Below are 22,109 nucleotides of genomic sequence, written 5' to 3'. Positions count from 1 at the left end.
CTTGGGAAGTTGGTTTGGTTTTGTTCAATTGTGCCAGCCTTCCTAGCTGCCAGTGGATGCTAAGCTTGAGTTCAGACACAGCTTGCCTGGAAATGCAAGTAATCAGTTTATGTTGGTCAAAACCAGTTCTGTGTTCAAACTTATGTTAAACACTTTGGATTTAGATTGTAAACTTTTTGAGGCTGGGACTGTCTTTCTAGGTTAGCCCCACATAGACTATCAGTAAAAGAACAACAAACTCAAATCCAGAATATTGGGGACCAATAATATAGTAGGAAAATCCCCCTCCTAACATCAAGGGATTAGCAAAATGAAATTATGAAACTGAGAATATCTGAACTGTGATGGGAATATGCTATGCACTTAGGTCAGTGCACTAAAATAACATCCAATACTTAGTGCTTGCTATTGCTTGCAGAACTGTTGAGGACCATAGTGCTGAGACAACTGAAGAGACTAAGACTGAAGAATCTCAGTTAAATATGTTTAGATCCAAAGGTAAGCAAAAAGGAATCTGTTGTAGACTAATACATTGCTCTAAACTTCAAATTGTTGAATTCCAAAATTGTATCTCATAAAACAAGAAACATGAACTGCAGGATAGTCTCCTGAGAAACCATGCTGAATTTAGCTTGGGTTGCAGTGGTGGTAGCCCTCAGGGAGGGTAAATATCCACTGGCACACAGTGTAGTAACACAAGCCCCTGCTGGGGTTGGGGCAGAGGCACTGAATGAGTTTGGCCTCTTGTGCCAGCTGTTCCTGTACAAGCATCTTTTGGCAGAATAGCACCCTCCTTGTTAGAGGATATGTGAAAGTATTAGTGGGAGGGAGAGGTTTCAAGTTCCCCATCTTTGTTCTCTTGCATACAGCTTAAATATAGTTCAGGTTTCAGCAAAACTCCAGTCTTAAAATAGAATCTGAACTACCTGCCAACTTGCCCAAAGTACAGAATAAGTGACAATTCACGTTATACCTTGGGTATAATCTCTCAGATCTGACCTCTTATTTCATAGTGGCAGAAGGAAAAATCTAAATGCAAGACATTACACTAACCTTATTTATTTAATACTAGCTTCATCCCCTGCCTCAGGCCTATGGACAACACGACGGGATGGAGAAGTTAAACTGAGGCTAGATCAACATGGTATTGGTAGTGAGACACCAAAGACTGTTCATGAAGTATTCCAGGAAGCTGTTAAAAAATATGGTAACTATTTTGCCCTTGCATCAAAGAAGGGTGACAAGTGGATAAAGCAAACTTATAAGCAATACTATGAGGAATGCCGGAAGGCAGCAAAAAGCTTTATAAAGGTATGTTTTGTAGAACTTTTATTCACCCATCCACTATTACTGATTGCAGTAATGTCCATATTAAGTCACTGAAACTTAGGCAATGTTTAAGTATACCCTAATCTTACAGGAAGAGGGTGGGGCACAGTAGATAGTGTGGCTCAGTATCATGGAGTCTTAATGAGATACACTTGCTAACTGAATTGTTCTGTCTGAAACCTCTCATGTGCTCGTGCCAGAGGATGACTCTTCAGGAGGCATGTGAGTTGGTTTTTCATCTTGGATATACGTAACATTCCTCAAAGAAATTTAAACTTGGCTTATTCTGTTTTTAACTCTAAAAATGTGGGTTAATTCTAGACATCTATTATATAAATGTTCCTCCCTGCCCACATTCAAGACCACCTTACAAAACTGTCAAACTTACCAGCCAAGCCTCAATCTGTTTGCATGTTCTCTGCTGCAATAAGTAATGAGAACTAAGGATGTGATTATATGCAATATAATATATTATAATAACTAAGGATGTGACTATATGCAAGTGTGCTACTGTCCATGAAATGTTTTATCAAAATATTTCAATATTAAGGAAATGGCCAAACTGGGAAAAATGACCTTTGTATAAGAGTGAAAAGTTGCTTCAAAACTTTCTGCTTGGCTTTTCATTAGCATAAAAGTCTTGTCTGCCACCCTCTTGCAGAAATTCTATGGCTGAATATATTAGACCTCTTCTCCAGGTTTCACGCATGAGAGGATTTGTCAAACTAAAAATAGCATGTGCTTTCTGTTAACCTATTGCTCTAATTTAAAGCTCTGCAATCCAAGATTCCTGCCCTTTCAATTGCACAGTAAGAGTTCCTGCTGCAAAACCAAGAGGATTTTAGGTGAAATCCTGGTACAGTTGAAGTCCATAGCATACCAGCCCTGGGCTTCAATGGAGTCAGGGTGGATGCCTTCGATATTAGATACATCACATTTTAATTTAAAATGTGACTAACCCTTTAACTATGTGAGGTACTAAATGCAAGGGTCTCAACTCTCCCACTTTAGCTTTTTCCAAGTCCACAGAGGGAGCAGATATCTGTCTGGAATAAACTCAGGAATTCGGATTCCTGATCTGGTCTTCCACTATAGAGTATTACTTCATGCTAATGAAGTGGTCTTATTGTATTTGCTGGGAGTCTGCATTTGCACTTTGTCAGCATTGAACAAAACAGAGCAATATATTGAGATTAAATTTAAACTTGTGTTTTGGTTCTGTGCTAATTCTTGAGGGAATTTCTTTAATGTGAATCCTCTTGTACACTGGCTGAGCTTTTTCTTGATGATTAAGCTCAAAGTATATGCCTGCTTCTAGCAGCCATATAGAAAAGATGTTCAAACTAAGGCTATGTCTATACTACTAATGTTGGCAAAACTATATTCAGGAGTGTGGAAGAAAAACATCTGAGCAACATAAATTTCACCAGCAAGAGCGGTGGTGTACACAGGGCTATGTCAATGGGAAAGCTTCTCCCACCAACATAGCTACTGCTGCTTGTTGAGGTGGTTTTATTACATCAACAGGAGAGCTCTCTCAGCATGGAGCAGCTACACAAGCAATCTTAGTGGCACACATGTGCCACTGTAAGTTCACTAGTGTATACATGGCTTAACTCATCTTAAGGCATTTATTTTTCCCAAGAGAAATAAGTCCTATCTGATCTTTATTTACAGTTGGGATTGGAGCGTTTCCATGGAGTGGGCATTCTGGGATTTAATTCTGCAGAGTGGTTTATTGCTGACATTGGAGCTATTCTAGCTGGGTAAGAAACCAATTTAGTCTTTTTAAAGTGCCAGGGCAAGCTATTTTCAGATGCCAATAGGTGTTAAAAACATGATTGAACAATTGATGTCAAAGGCTCTACTCTTTATTTGTGGTTAGCAATTTGTTTAGACTCTAGATATACCTCTTTAACTATCATTAGACCTCTAACAAATGAACAAGGTGGGCTAGAGGGATACATATATAGCTTGGTTAGAGCAGGGGTCTCAACCTTTCAGAGCCCCCCTTCCACATGCTATAAAAACTTCACTACCCACCTGTGCCACAACTGGTTTTCTGCATATAAAAACCAGGGCCAGTGATAGGGGGTAGCAAGCAGGGCAATTGCCTGGGCTCCCACACCACAGGGAGCCCCATGAAGCTAAGTTGCTCAGGCTTTGGCTTCTGCCATGGGTGGTGGGGCTCAGGGCCTCAGGCTTCAGCCCCATGCAGTTGGTCTTCAACTTTCTGCCCTGGGCCCCAATGAGTCTAATCCTTGGTGGACTCCCTGAAACCTGCTCATGGACCCCAGTTGAGAATCTCTAGATTAGAGGATGTCGTGCTTCCAGAATGCTGAGCTGAAGCAATAATATGCTGGTCTGAAAGAATGTTTCATTGCACTTCATGTTGCAGGGGAGGGGAGAGACTACTAGTCCTGTAACTGAGCAGAGGTTCTGCAAAGAATCTAGTATATTGTGGCTCCTGAAAAACAAATCAGATCTTTATGAATGGAACTTCAATTTCTAGAATTTAGCACAAAGGAGGTATCCTCTTTAATCTAAACTCTTTTTTGTAATGGAGCACTTTTCCAGGTGGGAGGGCTCTGTTAAAGAGGCCAACTTCTAAGACTGAAATCCTTAACTATTACCCTCTAACTCTGATTTATTTATAGTGGTTTTGCTGTTGGCATCTACACCACAAACTCTCCTGAAGCCTGCCAGTATGTAGCAGAGAACTGTGGTGCAAATATCCTGGTTGTGGAGAATCATAAACAGCTGCAGAAAATCCTAGAAGTAAATATCTTTTTATAGAGTTTAGGGGTGGCTGTGGCATATGGAAGGCATTTGGCTGGGTTAGATAGTCAAGCAAGTATTTAAATTCCATCCCTAGCTCTAACCTAGGGTGTGTTCCTTCTCCTTTTTATTCATTCTGTCAAACCAAGAAATGCCTGTTCTTTCTGGGATGGAAGGGGACTTGACTGTACAGCAGAACTCCCACTTCCCCCTGCGACTTCAGACTGCACCTGGTGTGTGCTATAGCACTCTAAAGGGATACGGTGGAGTACAAACACTCACTAATGCTGGCAAGTCTACCTGTGAGCGGGCAGGGAAGCCAAATTGGGACTAGAGTGGAAAGGTGATTGCAATGTTAAATATAAAGACTGGAATCATTAACTGAATTTGAACAGTCCAACCTGTGCTCTCACCTATCAGAGGTGGATGGGAGGGGGCTGGTAGCCAAAGCAACTTTGAAAGGGAAGTTAAAACTATAAACCCTTCTAGTCAAGGCTCTGAAACAGTCACAATACCACAAGCAAAAATTAAGCATCACTAAAAATCCCATGATGCTTTCTGAAAATCAAGGTGTTCTGTAAAACTTCAGTCTGGATAATTACTTTCTAACTACCTGAAGTTAGAATCCAACAGGCTTCAGACTATATCATTAAATAGTATTCTTCACTCCCATCCAAAGGTGGCTGCAATTTCAGTTGTGGGTGAAGCTATTGTCTTCAGACTACAACAAAGTTCTGTTGCATACATCAAGCTGAAAGGAAGGCACAAGAAACACTAATTTACTCTGATCCCTGGCTTCCACTTTACTGCAGGTTCAGCACAAGCTCCCTCTTCTGAAAGCAATCATCCAGTACAATGGAGAGCTTAAGGAGAAGAGACCAAATCTCTACACTGTAAGTAATGACACTTAAGTAACATTTGAGGTGTTGCTTGCGTATAACAAATGCCTCTGTAAATAACTAGCTACACTTTGATGGTGCTGTAAGTACACCTCAACATGCAGCTGTAGTGAGTAATACTGGCAAACTGTCCCATTGCCATCTCTGATGGCTCACCTATGGAGGGGCCCCTACTAGATGACATTCTTGTTCATTAGGGAACAGTTTGGGGTGGGGAAAGTTCTCTTATGTTCTTTCATAAATTGCTTACCCTTGTATGCAGTGGATGGAGGTGGCAGGGGGAGGGGGAAATACTACAAGATAATTCTCCACTCACACAAGTGGTAACTCCACAGCTGTGTGGAGTGGATGTAATGACTACACAAAGTAAAAGCCATGTAGAAGTAGGCCCTTTATTTCTCAAACTCTCTGGAGGATAACCCTTTCCAATAAAGCACAACCAATGACTTTCCTGCTAGTGTTCCCTGTCCTATTTTTAAATAAGCCCTTAGACAGGACATCAGCAAGACTCAATGAAATCACTAACAGCCTAGGAAACTCCCTCAAAACTATTCCCCCAAACATGTCTTCCTTCATGTGGCAGTAGAACAAAATCACTGCACTGGGGCCAAACACACCTGTATTCCTCCCCACATACCCCATATCCACAGCTTTATACACTATTGTAATTGAAGTAAATTCTTGATTGGAAAGACTTCCATGGACTAATGGAAGATATAATTAGGTGTAAACTGTGACAAAGTTCTGTCCTTGCCTCCATGGGTCCCATGTTTCCTGGCACATTTCACTAGCCTCAGAGGCTCACTGTGACCCTCCACATAACCCTTCTCTCTAGAGACAAGGATCACAGTCAGCCATTTTTATCATAAGCCAGTGAGGGAGGTGAGAAGTTATCCATCCTTGCACAGTCTCTCCATGATTAATCAGGGGGCAACCCAGGCCCACCCTCGGCTCCAGTCCAGGGACCCTAATAGTATCAGCTATGGTAGCTGACCTTTTAGAAACATGACTTAAAATTCCCTGGGCTACTTCCCCCACAACAGCCCTCACTTCCTCAAGCTTCGCTTTACCCTTACCTCAGGGCCTCCTTCCTTGTGCCTGATATGGTGTGTACTGCTCAGTCTCTCTAACAGCGCAACTTCCTCCCACAGCTCCTGACATGCACATCCACCTGACTGACTGGGAGGCTTTTAACTAGTTTCAGCCAGCCCCTGATTGGCTTCAGATGTCCCAATCAACCTAGCATTCTCCCTGCCTTCTGGAAAGTTCTTAATTGGCCCCAGGTGTTGTAATTGACCTGGAGCAGCTGCCATTTTACTTATCCTGGTGCCAGGGATTTGTTTAGCCTGGAGCTAATATCTCCCACTACTTTTCTATAGCCATCTGACCTTACCCTGTCACAAAACCTATGAAATCTCACTGGAAAAACAATAGTGGTCTTCACCAATTTAAATCCCTCCACCTACCCACCCCTTCCAGACAGCTTAGTTGCATATGTGAAAGATGGTGTAAAGCCTGACCAAGCTCTTTACCTTTGAATGCAGTGGAGTGAATTTATGGGCCTTGGCAGTGGTGTTCCAGATTCCCAGCTCGATAAGATCATCGATTCCCAGAAGCCTAACCAATGCTGTATGCTGATATATACCTCAGGAACAACTGGACAGCCAAAGGGAGTTATGCTCAGTCATGATAATGTAAGTATTCTTGCCTAACTGCTATTGGTGTTCAGATGTCACTGGGATGCACTATTTTTTTTTTTTAAATAGTGTTGAGGTTGGAAGAATGGCTCTAGCCAAAATATTTAACATTGGGACATAATGAAAACAAACACAAATTAACTTTGGAACAGTTTCTCTTTTCAAGACCACTTTGTTTAAGCAAGATTTGGCAAAATTCATTTACTTCTGGTCAGAGTGAGGCGCATCTTGCCTACATTGTCATGCCCCACATGTGTATGTCCAACACACCCATGGCTTGGTCAGAATAGATCTCTAGGAAAAGATATTAGGCATATTTTGTCCTAAAAATGCAGACAACCATTTTGTACATGTTGAAATTAGTCTGTCACTACAAGGGCAGTTCTCTTTTTCTCCTATAACCCAGATCAGGACACTGAAACTGTTACTGGGTTTCTTGTAGACTTGGGCCCTACTGTTCATTACTGCTACTAATAGCTAGCTCTTAGGTCTTTTAAGTCTCAAATGTACAAAGATCAGTATCTTCATTTTACAAAGCTTAACCTTGGCCAGCATTCATGTGGGCTATTAATGACATACCCTCGCCTTCCGTCAAATGGAATGGCAGAGCCACTAACCTAGACACTCCTCCATGGTAGTCTCTGCATAGAGGTGACTGAAGTAGTTTGGGGTAGCTTGTTTCCCTAGTATTACTGATGCTGTTTTACACACCTTATGTAGTTGGCAATTAGTCTGCCAGCAAAAAAAGTCAAAACAGGTTCAAGAGATGCTCTGAAAGATTATGCTCTTTGTTCAGCTGGTGAATCTGTTAAGACACCAAGAGAGACTCTGAAAAGCAGAGTACTTGGATTCAAGGGCTACACCGTGTGTGTGAGGAAGGATAAGTATGGGTCAGATCAAAATCGAGTCTTTAGCCTAACTCCAAAAGCATTGGACTGGTTTGTTTTATGGCTGTGACTTGGTCTTCTGTGGATGCAAGTTCATACAATTTGCTTTTAAATCCTACTTAAGCTCTAAGTCGGGGTAGGCAAACTACAGCCTGAGGGCCACATCCAGCCCTCCAGACATTTTAATCTGGCCATCAAGCGCCAGATTCTGTGCCGCTCCTGGAAGCAGCAGTGTATGTCCCATCTCGGCTCCTATGCGTAAGGGCAGCCAGGGGGCTCCATGCACTGCCCCAACCCCAAGCACAGCCCCTGCAGCTCCCATTGGCTGGGAACTGCAGCAGCAGCGCCTGTGGACGGGGCAGGGCGCGGAGCTGCCTGACCACACCTCTGCTATAGGAGCCGGAGGGAGGACATGCTGCTACTTCGTCTTTGTCTTCAAGCATTCATGGCCTGCCATACAATTTCCATACCCAGATGTGGCCCTTGAGCCAAAATGTTTACCCACCCCTGCTCTAAGTGCTACAGTCCCAATCTCCCAGACGGTGGTTCTAGATTGAAAACAAAGTAGTACTGGCCACAGACACTAAAGCAATCAAGGCGAACGTGACTGAGATGTCATGGCAGATTTAATCTCCGCTTTCTCTGTGTGTACACAGAAGCTACTTACAGAGTGTCTTTCCCCAATTCTCTTGATCAAAACTAATTCAGGACTGGATCCAGGATGCTTTCTTAGTGTCTGAACAGGCCAAACAGGGAACATGAGACTTTCCAGACCAGTGCTCCATCTAGTCCAATAGCCTGTCAAAAGGTTCAAGACTGCCCTGCTGTGAGCAATGATGGAAATACCTGCCCATAAGTGAAATTTCTTTCTGCTTCCTCAGAGTATAAATGACACACCCCTTCAGTCACCCCTGAGAAGGGGTAGTATAAAGGGGGAGGCAGACTGCTGCCCTTCCAGTAGCAGGGGGCTGAACATGTACTTGAAGCCTACATCTAGGACCAACAGAAGTAGGTCATAATACAGGATGAAGGGACTCTATTCCCCAAGACACACACATCTTTGTGTTATTGCTTCCAGGGATAATCAGCTGAACATGAACTCCCAGTGTGGCACTGACCTAAAGGGCTAATGCAATCTTTGGAAGCATAAATGGGAGAATCTTGAGTAAGACTAGAGGGGCTTTCCCTTTTTATTTTTTTATTTTAAATTGGTCATTGAGACCATAGCTGGACTACTGTATCCACAATTCAAAAATGATGATAAACTGGGGAGCGCTTGGAGGAGAGCCCAGAGAATGATTTAAAGGATTGGAAAACATGCCTTATAGGGAATGGATAGGCTCGAGGTGTGGGATCCAACTAGTCAAGTGCCTAAGTCCCTGTTTTGGCTCCACTGTGATCCACACCACTCCTGCTGAATTCTGTAGGCACTGAAACTCACATGGTGCCTAAGCTTCTTGTTCAGGGTAAATGTTCCCTCCATGCCTATGTTTCATGCTCCAGCCCAGCCTAGACAGTGACTTTCAAATCAAGGAAAGACCAGCTTTCAGTAACTAAAACGTCATGCAGAGCTTGATCTCATAGTGGCCTCCAAGGAAGCCCACTGGAGCAGCTCTCATTCAAAATCTGGCTGGAGGAGGGGGTAATGGTGGTGCCCACTAGCTCTTAGCCCCAATAGCTAAAGCACTCACCTGGATTATGGGAGACCCAGGTGGAATTTCCACTGCTGAGGTGGGCTCTACCACTGAGCTGTAGGACATTCTGATGTGGGGCGGTCACTGGACAAGAGAATGGGAATGACTGTGTAGCCCAGCGGTAGGGCACTCGCCTCCTGGGTCCAGTCACACATTATTTACACACAGTGGAACAGCTTCCTCAGGAGAAACTGAGCCCCACATCAGAATATCCCAGACCTCCATGGCTAGAGCACACTTGTTCATATGCTCCCTTCTCCCCCTCTGCCAAAGAGGGGGAATGGAACTTGGAGTTCCTGTTTCCCAGGTGTGTTCTAACTTCTGAGCTAGAAACTGTTTGTAAGGGGGCATTACCCCCTCCAGCCACTTTGTGTGGAGTGGGGCAGAGTCTAACTCAGTCTCATGAGAAATTACTTCAGTGCCTAAACTACCTCACTCCAGATGACAGGTTCCCATTCATGGATTGCTAAGCAGAGAGAGGCACCTTTAGGACACACCCCTCTGGTCCACATCTCCCACTGGCTATCTTAGCAGGCTTCCCACCTAACATGGCTTTTGTGAATTGCATTCTTAGGTGCCTATCTCTCTATTTGTTAGAGGAAGCTTAGGTACCTAACTTGGCATTATGGATCTCCATGTTTTTTCCTGTGGCTTTCTGGATGCCTAAAAGTTAGGTGCCATGATGCTCAGCATTGCAACACCTGAGTCCTTTCATGAATCCCACCCAAGGAGCACTAGGATAGTTAGTCTCACAGAGAAGGCTAAAGAGTGACTTGGTCAGCCAACAGGTATCTAGAGGGGAACACATACCTGCTCAGGCATAGGTGAGGTTTTTTTGCAGGAGTGGGTAGGTGAGATTCTGTGGCCTGCATTGTGCAGGAGGTCAGACTAGATCATAATGGTCCCTTCTGACCTTAGTATCTATGATTGTCTCTTCAGTCTAGCAGACAAAGATATAACAAGCCAATGTCTGGAAACTGATGCTAGAGACCTTCAGACTGGAAATAATTTCCCTCTTAAAAATTTAGACCTTAACCACTGGAAGAATTTACCAAGGCTCATGGTAGATTCTGCTATCTTAATTTACTAGCTGCCATTTATTAAGATCTTTCAGAAAAACATCTGTAGTTCAAAAGGAATTATTTTGGGAGTTCTATGGCTTGTGGTACGCAGGAGGCAATTAGATCACAGTGGTCCTTTCTGGCCTTGGAATCTAGTAATCTAATTCAGTTACCTGCTTAACCTTAACTGATAGGGCTCATTCTGATCCCCCCCCAATTGGTTAAGTTAAACACAAGTTTCAAACTAGCCAAAGAGACCAGGAAAAGGGAGAAACTCTCAAAGTGAAATGAAATGTTTAATGGATTTAAAACACACACAGCATACTTTCTGTGAACTACAGAGTATCTAAACTTTAAATGACATCAGTGTTGTCCTTGCAGGCTTGTTCAGAACCACTAGTGTGAATGGTAACCATGAGATGCTTGTTTTCAGATAACTTGGACTTCACTATCAGCAGGGCGCTATGTACAACTGACAGACGCTACTGAGCAACAGGAGCTGGTGATCAGCTATCTTCCCCTCAGTCATATTGCTGCTCAAATGATTGATATTTGGCTGCCAATAAAATGTGGTGCACAAGTTTTCTTTGCTCAACCAGATGCACTGAAGGTAAGGACCACGCTACTTAATCTAGATCCCTATAGACAGTAACAGGGCTGTATCTTGGTGGGAGGGGAGTGTTGTCACAAGAGGAAACCTAGGTTGGCCATGAACAAAGCTGACAATCCCAAGAAATTCAGATTGTTTATCCAAGTAATAATAAATTACACCAATTTTGTAACATAAAACAGACCCTTAAACTTGAGACACAAGCAAGTAACTTGCATCTATTCACCTTTCTGCTGCGTATGGTACAAAGATGGATAAGGTGACCATGTACTCTGAATCTATATGAATATATTGGGTCCTTATGTCATTTTCAGACACTCTATTCTGCAACTTTCCTTTCTAATAGCAGGGTAGTGCCATGGGTTTACTGGCCATACTCCAAAATCTCTACCCTGATATGCAAAGGGCCAGGTTTTTGCCCTTCATGCAGAGTTGGCACATGTGCATCTGGGGCCCAAGCAAGGGGCATTAACATGCCCTGGCCTTTGAAAACCAGAGTTTCTGACAAGCACTCAGAAAGCAAACTCCTCTCCACGTTGCTAGCAATACAAAAAGGCAAGGTGGCTAGTATGAATGTTTCAGGGTTAGACTAATTGCTGAGCATGAGAGGTTAGTTTCTGGGGGCACTTAGCTTTTGCTTGGGAGTGACATTTGACACTAATCTGGAGTCCACAGTATAGTGGCACTATGGCATATTGTGATTTGGATTCCTGAAAGTTGAAATGAGGGCTGATTCTGGGTTTGTGCCCCTTGAAGATGAGTGTACTATAGGAATGGAGTACTCTACTCATTCGTAATAAGTACTGACTTAATCCACTGTCGGTGGCTTTTGGAAGGAAATCTAGGTGTCAACTAGAAACATCTTCTGAACAAAAGTGGTTTTAAACATTTAAAATTCTACTTCATTTAGGGCAGCTTGATAGACACATTACGGGAGGTCAGACCAACAGCTTTTATGGGAGTTCCTCGCGTCTGGGAGAAAATACAAGAAAAAATGAAATCTGTGGGTGCAAAATCATCTGCTCTCAGAAGAAGAGTGGCAGCATGGGCTAAGGAAGTAGGATTACAAACTAACCTGAAACGGATGAATGGGTAAATTTTTTTTTTAAAAAGCAATTTACATGCAGCCTGTAGATCCTAATAGCATATTTTGCTCTATTCTGATGGGATGCTATCAAATGTAATATACAGGATTCTGTCTTTAACTAATGGTCTGTTGTAAAAAGTTAAGAGCATCTTCTGAAACTAAGTAGAAGCTTGGCTGTCTAGGCTGTTCAAGGACTAGTGAAGAGTTCTGCACTTAGGAAGGAAGAATCCCATGCACTGCTACAGGCTGGAGACCGACTGGCTAAGCAGCAGTTCTGCAGGAAAGGACCTGGGGATTACAGTGGATGAGAAGCTGGATATCAGCAGTGTGCCATTGTTGCCAAGAAGGCCAATGGTCTATTGGGCTGTATTAGTAGGAGCACTGCCAGCAGATAGAGGGAAGTGATTATTCTCCTCTATTTGGCAACTGGAGTACTGCATCCAGTTTTGGTCCCCCCCACTACAGAGGGATGTGGACAAATTGGAGAGAGCCCAGCAGAGGGCAACAAAAACGATTAGGGGGCTGGGACACATTCTCTTATGAGGAGAGGCTGAGGGAACTGAGGTTATTTAGCCTGCAGAAGAAAAGAGGGGAGATTTGATAGCAGCCTTCAATTACCTGAAGGGGAGGTTCCAAAGAGGATGGAGCTCAGCTGTTCTCAGTGGTGGCAGATGACAAACGAGAAGCAATAGTCTTAAGTTGCAGTGGGGGAGGTCTAGGTTGGATATTAGGAAACGCTATTTCACTAAGAGGGTGGTGAAGCACTAGAATGGGTTACCTAGGAAGGTGGTTAAGGCCTGGCTTGACAAAGCCTTGGCTAGGATGGTTTAGTTGGGGTTGGCCCTGCTTTGAGCAGGGGATTGGACTAGATGACCTTCTGAGGGCTCTTCCAACCCTAATAGTCTATGATAAGAGACTAACCTGAGTCTCTTTCAATTCTTCTTTTAAAGGGCTTCTGAACTCCCAGTGGACTTCCGTCTAGCCAGGCAGTTGGTGTATAAAAAAGTTCGGAAAGGTCTCGGGCTGGATCGATGCACAAAATGCTACACTGGGGCTGCCCCAATTACTAAAGAGACTCTGGAGTATTTCCTGAGTCTGGACATTCCTGTGTATGAGTTGTATGGCATGAGCGAGAGCTCTGGACCTCACACAGTCTCTCTTCCAGACACATTCAGGATCACTAGGTATGTATTCCTCATTGTGGAGAGGAACTAGATAACTGACTCTTACATAAAGAAGAACTTCATTAGTTTCTCTCATACCAGAAACTTATAGACAACTTGGATCACTGCTGCCCTCCACTGAGACAGGCAGCTCCCCTCCTTCAGCCTGTACCAGCATCAGCTAGCCACCAGTAAGAGGGGATTGGGAGCAAGCCAACTTCTCAACTGTATAGCTGAGGTACAGGAATGGTGGAACTTGGCAGTGGCCTATAGAACAGGAGCTCTGTTTTAAAGCCTAAATCAGCCAGGCTCTCTAGGAGGCACAACTGAGAAATGGAGGGATAGAGAGAAACTGGTAAAAGGAATAGTCATTTGTTTCTCATGACTTCTACTCTGGCACACAACCATTCTTCATGATATAGTTAATACATTCAGTAATTTGTAATATATTCACATTATCTTTCTTAATCTTTGAAATCACAAGTCCCTGTTTATTCAGTGTTTGGAATAAATAGCTTAATTATAATACAATTTTCTAAACCTAAGGTATTCTAAAACAATCTTCTGAAAACACTAAGGGCAGATCTATGCTTAAAATACTGCAGCCAGGCTGCAATGGCACTTCAGTGAAGACCCTACTTGTGCCAGTGGGAGGGCTTCTTCCATCAGTGTAGGTAGTCCACCTCCCTCAGAGGCAGTAACTAAAACAACAGGAGAATTCTCTTGTCAACCCAGTGTTGCCTACACTAGGAGCTAGGTCTGTTTAACTGCATCACTCAGGGGTCTGGATTTTTCATATCCCTGAGCAACATAGTTATAGTGACTTAATTTCCTAGTGTAGACCTGGCCTAAATGCCTAGTACAGGGGTGGCCAAACTTGCTGAAGCCCCAAGCCCTGGCAGGTGCATCTGGCTCTTAAACTTCTGGAGATTATTGTATGCAGCTTGGAGGGTCAGTAAGTTTGGCCACCCCTGGTCTAGTAGGTCCTAATCTCTCTAGTTAATATCAGATCCATTGTAGGTCTCATTACACTACACTGACAGGCAGCTTATAAACAAATGAATTCCTTGCTGAAAGATGTGACACCACAAAGCCATGAGACATACTCAAGTTGTGCAAATACTTTTAAATTTTAAGTGGTACTGATAGGGAATCTAACAATTTATAGCTTTTAGCATACTGAATCTTAAGGAGAATGTGTCCCTGTTTTAGCTGTGGAAAAGAGATTATAGGCTGCCGGACAATGATTTACAAGCCAGACAATGATGGCAGTGGAGAGATCTGTTTCTCAGGTAGACACATCTTTATGGGCTATTTGAACATGGAAGATAAAACCAAAGAGGCCATTGATGATGAAGGCTGGCTCCATTCGGGTGATCTTGGCAAGCATGACAAGAATGGATTCCTTTACATCACTGGAAGAATTAAAGGTAATACCTCATCCTTGGTTTGAACTGTCTGGCTGCACCATCCTGTACTATGAACTGTTACTACTTGCAAGCTAAGTAGGCATCTATCGTGTCTTGGTATCAAATAAGTACCTCAGGAGTTATCCACTTATGACCTAGCCTGGCATCAAGGTGATGTGGTAGGGTATTCTAAATGTGGTGTAAAAATGCTGCAAAACTAAAGAACAAATTGTAGAAGTCAAGACTTCAAAAGGGGGTGGGGGGCTTAAAGAGCCAGTGGCCTGCTCTGCAACATGATATTGTCTAAGGCTGAGTCTTGCTGGCTATAGTCTGACTTCAGGGAATCAAGACTGGCAGAGTAACTCTTCTAGTTTCAATGGGCTGTGGTATTAGCTCTTACCACATCATCCACCTTCTCAGTTAGATGAGCCAGCTATTTGGATATAAAACTTTGTTAAGGGAAGCCGTTCCCAGGAGTGGCCTGTATACGCCACTCCTTGCTATGAAGGACACCTACTTAGATCACAGATCTGCTTTTGTATCTGTCCTATAGAAACTTGATTTATCCGTCCTAGTGTGTCCTCTTCAGAGAGAAATAGTTGATCCTTCCACCTTTGTGCTGTCAGTAGCACAAGCGTACTAAGGGAGGCAGTGGGGGGGAAGGATTAGCATTTCCCTCAGGGGGATGGGAGGGAAACTCTCTGGCAGCAGATCATTATACTGCAGATGTAGGAGGCACTGCTTGGCCGTATAGGGTATCTGTACACACCAGAACCCTAGTGGAAGACTCCATTCACTGAGTGGTGGGGGGGCAGTTGGTGGGTTTTTTGGTTTGGGTTTTTCTGGGGGGTTTTTTCTTTGGCCTCCTCTATACAGCTGTTTATACCCATGCTATCTGGGCATGTGCTATCTGTACCCCTACATTCTACTGTAAGGGAAGAATAGCCTTCATCCCATCTCCCCTGGCCCCTTATCCTCTTCTCAAAGGGTCTAAAACTGCCTAGTTCTGAGCCACTGTAGCAATGTCCCCCTCCTGTCTCACCGCTCTAGGGCACCTCAGACTGTCGCTGTCTACCCCTACCCAAATACATGGCTGGTCTTGAGTCTTTTGAGTACTGAATAGGCACCCCTCTGCATTGGCACAGATAGGGAAGAATCTGCCTCTGGGTCCTCCTCCAGTTCTGATACCTGGCTACCAGTACTAGAGTTCTGGTAAGGACTGGGTTAAATAGGGTCCCTCCCTGCCTGGGGTGTAGAAGTATGGCCCAAGACCCTTCCTTCCTTCAAGGAAAAGAGTAGTGAACAGTTAAGTAACAATAGCTTAATGGCTCCAAATGACCCCTACAGCAACAGCTCAAACTCCATAATCCCAGATGGTGGAGTCTCCCCAGGACCTAAGCACAAATAAGGCCAAGGGAGGGGATGGGGAAGAACGACTAATGGCAGATAGGGCTGAAGACCTTTTTTGTTCTTTGAATGCAAAGGAACAGCTAGTCTCTTCGCTCTTGGGGGCAGTTCCTCTCTGGGCTTTCCTAATGGGAAGATTCTCCAGATCCTAGTTGGATCTGCACAAGTCAGGATGACCATTGTCCCAGGGAATCTTAGAGTACTAAGCTGTTAAAAGGTTCACCAAAAAATAACCTGATACTCAAGGCCCCATGTACTACATAGCCAACTGTACCTAAAATTCTTCAGTCCTAAGTTCTCCAGTGCATTAGTGAAACTCCCCTCTACAGCAGTTTCAAATCTGTTAGTCACTTGTGTATTTTAATAGCACAGCAGACCATGTATGTCTTTATTAAATTGACTTTTAGGGACACATCATTGTTTGGTAGCTACAAGACTGAAGTTGGCTGTCTAACATGTGCAAGTGCTGTAATCTTTGCATATGTCAACTTGTCTCTGAAACCTACACTTCTCAAAACACACACAACTGAAACTAGTGAAAGATCGCATTTTCATAGTTATGCCTTACTGTCTTCTAGAGCTCATCATTACTGCTGGAGGGGAGAATATCCCTCCTGTTCCAATTGAAGATGCTGTAAAGGACGCTGTTCCTATAATTAGCAATGCTATGTTAGTTGGAGACAAGGCAAAATTCCTTGCTATGCTTCTAACTCTGAAGGTATGGTTCTTTCCATTATCTCCTAATAAGTAGCCAGAAAATAAGATGAGCTATCTATCACCTTAGCCAGAATAGCTGTACTCTGGGAATAGAAGAGTTAAGAGGGCTTGTTGCTGTCAAATCAAAGATCTGAAACTGTATCTAATACCTGCAAATAAGCATTTCACAAACTAATCTTCTGATAAACACCAAACAGCATGTCATGCTGTAACTTTAAATTACAAGAACCTGACTGTAAGAAGTACATGGGAGCAACTGACTGCATGTTTAGAGTCTATGGCTATAGTTTGGTTATGAAAAGGTGCAATTCATCCCTCTATATACATATTCAGCAAAATAGAAGGGAGTTGAAGTTGAGGACATGGAAGCAGTAAGATGCAAGAGGGAAAATGTGGTTCTCACTTGTAGCTCCTCCCCAAACCTCATCCACCATAGCAGTGACAAGCTGTAGCTTCTTTGTTTAAATCTGATTTGCTTTAAAAGTTTCCCAGGTTGGTAATGACAAGCTCAAGAGCCTGTAAAAACACCTGCCTTGATCTTTTTACCAAGGAAGATTGAGCTCTAGATTTCTGCAGACTAGTTCCCACTCTCCATAATAAGAGCTGTTGGGTGCTGAGCTGTTAAGAGACCGTGACAAAGCAGTATGGGAAGCCTGTGCTGCATGCCTCTCCCAGATTCAATGCATTTCTTTTTCTAACTCCTAGAAATGCCCCCAATAATCAATGGGAAAAGAGCGTGAACCACAACTGTAGCTGTAACAAAATTAGCCCTAGAAATCCTCTACCTACTTCTAGAGCAGCCTAGGTGCTGAACAATTTTCCCCCAGCATGCTGAGATCTGAGGGGTTTCACTTGAACATCATCTCCTTCAACTACCAGGCATCAGTGAATTGGTAAACTATTGCACCAAGGTGATGTGCTTCTGGCTGTCTGCTTAGGATCAGCCAAGGTAGTAAGAAAATAAACTTTGCTGGGTTAAATAAGCATGTGACTGTAGAAAACTACTATTTTCTGTAGTGTAGCTAATATGTAAACTGTTGAACCAGTGAAGTCATGGTTTTTCTGTCCTTCCTCTTACAGTGCACTGTAAATGAAGAATCAGGGGAACCAGAGGACGATCTTACTCAGGAAGCCATAGCATACTGTCTCAGATTAGGCAGCAAAGCTACAAAAGTCTCAGACATTGTAGGTGGCAAAGACAAAGCTGTTGATGCTGCTATCCAGAAGGGAATTGCATTAGTCAATGAGAGAGCCACCTCAAATGCTCAGAAAGTACAGAAGTGGGTCATTCTAGAAAAAGACTTCTCAATCTCTGGTGGAGAGCTAGGTAAGTGACCTGAGCTGCTACTACACTAGAAACAAATGCTGGACTCCTGATTTCAAATTAGGGGGTGGCTCATCTTCTCATTGCCCTAAAGTCCTGAGTGATGTGATCTCTTGCATGTATTATGATACTAAAGGCAGTCTTAAACTGCCCTGTGAATGTACAGTGTGTGTACTCCACTGTACTGGACACTCAAGCAACAGAACTGTAGGAGCCTGTCAGCTAGGTAGGTTGGACAACAGCCACTTTTGGCACTCTGAAAGTCTGGCATGTAGTAACCAGAAATTGGTTGAGGTTTCTGGTTGACAGGAGAGAGGGGAGGAGATGCTGTCTGGCTTGTGGGTGGAACTGGTTGTGACCTTGGTCTTAGAGTGGGATGACTTAATATTTCATTCCCAATTCCAACAAGCCTTGCTGGTAACCATCTGCACCCTGGCATCCTGTTGTAGCAACTTGTTGCTGCATCTGTAGCAGTTGAACAGTATCCAAATCTTTGATTTAATGTCCAAGCTTCAAAGTGAACATCCCCCAGAGGTATGGAAATTTGCAGTTTTGGAGTTAATGATTTCTGGTGCCTGCTCCTACTTAGGTCCAAAAGGGCAGAGTACTCTGAGGGGCACAAGTAGGTAGCCATTTGCAGGGCTGCTTAATTGCACTAGGTGAGGGAACCCGGTTAATCTCAGAGCTTGGCTACACTTGCGAGTTATAGCACATTTAAAGCAGCCCTGGGTGCCCTAGCTCACTACCTGTCCACACTGGCAGGGCACATAGAGTGCTCCTGGTACTCCACCCTAGCAAGAAGATTAACACTTGTTGTGCCTTGGCTGAAACACCCAGGTGTCAGTGTGAACAAGGTGTTGCGTTACTGCACTCTGCCCTTAAGTCATGTGGCCACTCTTCCAATCGTTTTTGGAATCTCTGCAGGAATGCAGATATGCCCTTCAAAAGCTCAGTTTCTGACAGCTGGCATGCTTATCAGGAGGGAGAGCTGCTATCTGAACTTACCAGACAGCAGGCTGACATGCTTTCAGCCCCCCCAACCCACTCTCTCCTCCCCCCCATACACACAACATGCTCCCTGTCAACTCCACCCCCCCCCATTTGAAAAGCATGTTGCAGCCACTTGCATGCTGGGATAGCTACCACCATGCACTGCTCTCTGGCCATTGCAAGAGCTGCTAATGTGCACTTGTTGTGTCTGTGTGGACAGATTGCAGCGCTTTCCCTACTGCACTCTACAAAGGCTGGTTTAACTCAAAGCGCTCTACATCTGCAAGCCATCTGTAGCCACGCCCTCGGTAACAAGTGAATACTGTAACCATCATCTTCTCTTAAAGAATGTGCCAGAGCCTAAACTCCTTCCTGGAGGATTGCAGTAAGCTGCCTCAGGCTGTCATGCACCTCCCCTCTGTGGTGCCCACCCACCAAGAACCATTCAATTCCTGGCCTGCCAAATGACTCTGGTGCCTGGATAGGCTTGAGCCCAAGATCAGGCATTTCTGTTCACTACAGCCCTGGAAGTCTAGATGGTATGGGAAGCCAAGGCTTACACCTTCTCTCCCTGGCTCTGAGGCCAGCAGCCTTGCTGCTTCCTTCCATTTGTGTACACTTCCCCATTCAGCAGTTTTTTCTTGTGCCTTCCACCCTGATGTTAAGTGATTTCCTTCCAAGATGGGAAACCATAGTAACTAAGGGAGACTTTCCAAGTTGGATGCCCAACTGTCTTTTGTGCCTTTCTCTAGAATCAGGAAGCAGCCTTGCTTCAAGACAAACTTTTTGAAATTGGTCTTAGTAGGATAAATAACAGTTAAAATACTTCCCTCTTACAGGCCCAACAATGAAACTGAAGAGGCCTGTTGTAACAAAGATGTATAAAGATACAATAGACCACTTCTACACTGTGGAAACCACATCAGCAAATCCTCTTTCAAAATAACCTTGGAATACTGCAGGTCTCAACATAGTTCTCAACTCTTCTACTGCTGTGTAAGTGTGTGTGCGTGCTGTTCATTGCTTTGACTCCCAAATGAAGGAATAAATGCATCTCTGAAATAAACCAGGTTTAATATTGTAGCCCTGCAATCACTGTATATTTGTATACATTCCTGACTCTAGTTATTGGTGATGCTGCACTAACATTCCCTCTCTTTGGATGGACTTTTTCTAATGGCCATGGTCAGCTCAAAATCAGTTGAGTATCATATATGGGCAAATAGAATCTCAGCAAAAGTTAAATAGTTACAATATTTTAATAGTACCATGGCATTACTTTGTATTGTAAAAACCATGATATAACTTATTTTTCCACCAAAGTTTTTTGTCTGAAAATGAATGTAAACACAAGCAGGAATCTTGGTTTCTTTGTAGTTACACTTGAGGGCTGGGGTACTTAATAGCAATGACTTCTGTAAGTAAATTATACATACAGCATATAAAGGATTTCTATACAGTGTGGATACAAAATACAGGTTTACTTGGTTCATTGTATAATACTTTTTTTGTTGGGATATCAAAGCCATAAACTTGTTGAAACTATACGGTGCATATGTTGTAAGAAGCATTCCAGCAAAGGGAGTCTGATAGAGCTGACACAATCCTGTCCCTTCTGACTTGTTCCTCAGTTGTCCCACAACCCTGGAATGTCTTAAACTTCTCACAGGTAGAACTTCTAGGTTTTTATGGTGTAGTACACTTGGGGTGAGTGAGAAGTCTTAATGACTTCTTGCAAGTATACTTTTAGGACCGTAATGGACTGAACAGTTTTTAAAGGCTAATTGTCTTTTTGAAAAGAGAAATAATGCATGCATTAGGAAATGCTCCACTGATTGGTATTGCCTTTTCTGGCAAAAGGGTTAATTTATTAGGGGGAGGTTCCCCCTTGGTGGAGGGAACTAGGTGTGGTGCTGCATTTCTATAACTTCAAGCAGTCTTGCACTGTAGGCCCCTCCACAGAAGCAAGCAACTGTTACTGAATTCATGGATGCTTACAGTAAACTCTATTCTACTCAGGGGCACCTTGCCTGATGTGAACAGGCATATCAGTTATCTTCTACTCTATGCCTGGATGAGTAAATTAGCTCTGCTTACCCCCTCCTGTTAAGCAGTTATGATATGGTAGTCATGCAGAAATCTGTATCATTATGAAGGCCTAACTCCAACTAAGTTTCAGGGACCTTAAATGTTCTAAAGATCTAATTTTTTTTGAGAAACTTGTATTCATCTGTGATCGTGAACAACACTGTATGAACCATGTATGAGATTGTGAAGGATTGAACAAGTGCAATCATTCTAGCTACTTTCAGACTTACTGATGTCGTTTTCAGTTCATTACCTTTGTCAGTGCCTGGAGTGGATGGGTCAGGCAGAGGAATATATATGAATGAATTACTATAAGGCATCTCAAAAGGCTGAGGAGTACTTCAGGACACAAGGATTAAATGGCTATTCTGACTTGTATATCAAATGAAACTTTGCCATCACTTGAGCTACATCAGGGTTTGTTTAAACTGCTATCTGTAAGATGGCTAGGGAAGGAATTTAAAGCACTTATACAAAATTGAGGATTGTAAAGTAGGGGGGCTCTATGTAATTGGAATTATAATGAAGATTTCACATGTGTAAATAAGCTTGTAATTTGATACAAGTGCTATGCACTATTACCATTGACTGCCCTTCTGTATTTATGGGACAAGTGTGAAATGTCAACTCTTAATAAACATCTGAACCTCATTTGTCTTTGAAATAGCATTTCAGTAACTTGCCACAAGGTAGGTTTTAGTTAAATGTCACTAAATGAAGCTTGACCAGCAAACTAGTGGTGAAGGGGAAGTTGAGTATCTATCTTGGTTCACGGGACAGTAACAAGATTTAGAACAGAGGTACAGAAAGAGCAAGCTTTCATAAAATCTAAGTGAGGTGACTCAACCCCTCTAGGAACACCACCTGTACATTACATCCTGTTGGTTTATAGTGCTGACATTCTGTCAAGACTTTTTTTTCTTCATAGTGACTTGCATAACCTTCACTGCCTCTAAAGTAGGGAGAGAA

The 22,109-nt window shown here is 43.2% G+C and overlaps 1 protein-coding gene across 2 annotated transcripts in view; it reads left to right on the top strand.

Annotated features, from left to right (window-relative positions):
- ACSBG2 (acyl-CoA synthetase bubblegum family member 2) overlaps window positions 1–21,791 on the top strand; it is a 37,843-nt gene extending 16,052 nt beyond the window's left edge. Inside the window, exons 3-15 of one of the 2 annotated variants that reach the window (XM_073324354.1) lie at window positions 419–498; window positions 1,073–1,311; window positions 3,007–3,095; window positions 3,987–4,107; window positions 4,920–5,000; window positions 6,551–6,700; window positions 10,779–10,955; window positions 11,866–12,047; window positions 12,993–13,226; window positions 14,418–14,635; window positions 16,600–16,739; window positions 17,819–18,065; window positions 19,892–21,791. In XM_073324354.1, the coding sequence (XP_073180455.1) occupies window positions 419–498; window positions 1,073–1,311; window positions 3,007–3,095; window positions 3,987–4,107; window positions 4,920–5,000; window positions 6,551–6,700; window positions 10,779–10,955; window positions 11,866–12,047; window positions 12,993–13,226; window positions 14,418–14,635; window positions 16,600–16,739; window positions 17,819–18,065; window positions 19,892–19,998 (2,065 nt within the window). In that variant the 3' untranslated portion in view covers window positions 19,999–21,791. Of the gene's footprint in view, window positions 1–418; window positions 499–1,072; window positions 1,312–3,006; window positions 3,096–3,986; window positions 4,108–4,305; window positions 4,398–4,919; window positions 5,001–6,550; window positions 6,701–10,778; window positions 10,956–11,865; window positions 12,048–12,992; window positions 13,227–14,417; window positions 14,636–16,599; window positions 16,740–17,818; window positions 18,066–19,891 lie in introns of those variants that run through there. The other variant, XM_073324355.1, reaches the window with a different exon arrangement.
- Window positions 21,792–22,109: the final 318 nt, after the last annotated feature.

This window comes from Lepidochelys kempii, chromosome 25 (assembly GCF_965140265.1).
Source record: "Lepidochelys kempii isolate rLepKem1 chromosome 25, rLepKem1.hap2, whole genome shotgun sequence".
Taxonomy (NCBI): Eukaryota; Metazoa; Chordata; order Testudines; family Cheloniidae; genus Lepidochelys; species Lepidochelys kempii.
Note: the sequence above shows the minus strand (reverse complement) of the source record. Positions and strands in the feature narration are given on the sequence as shown.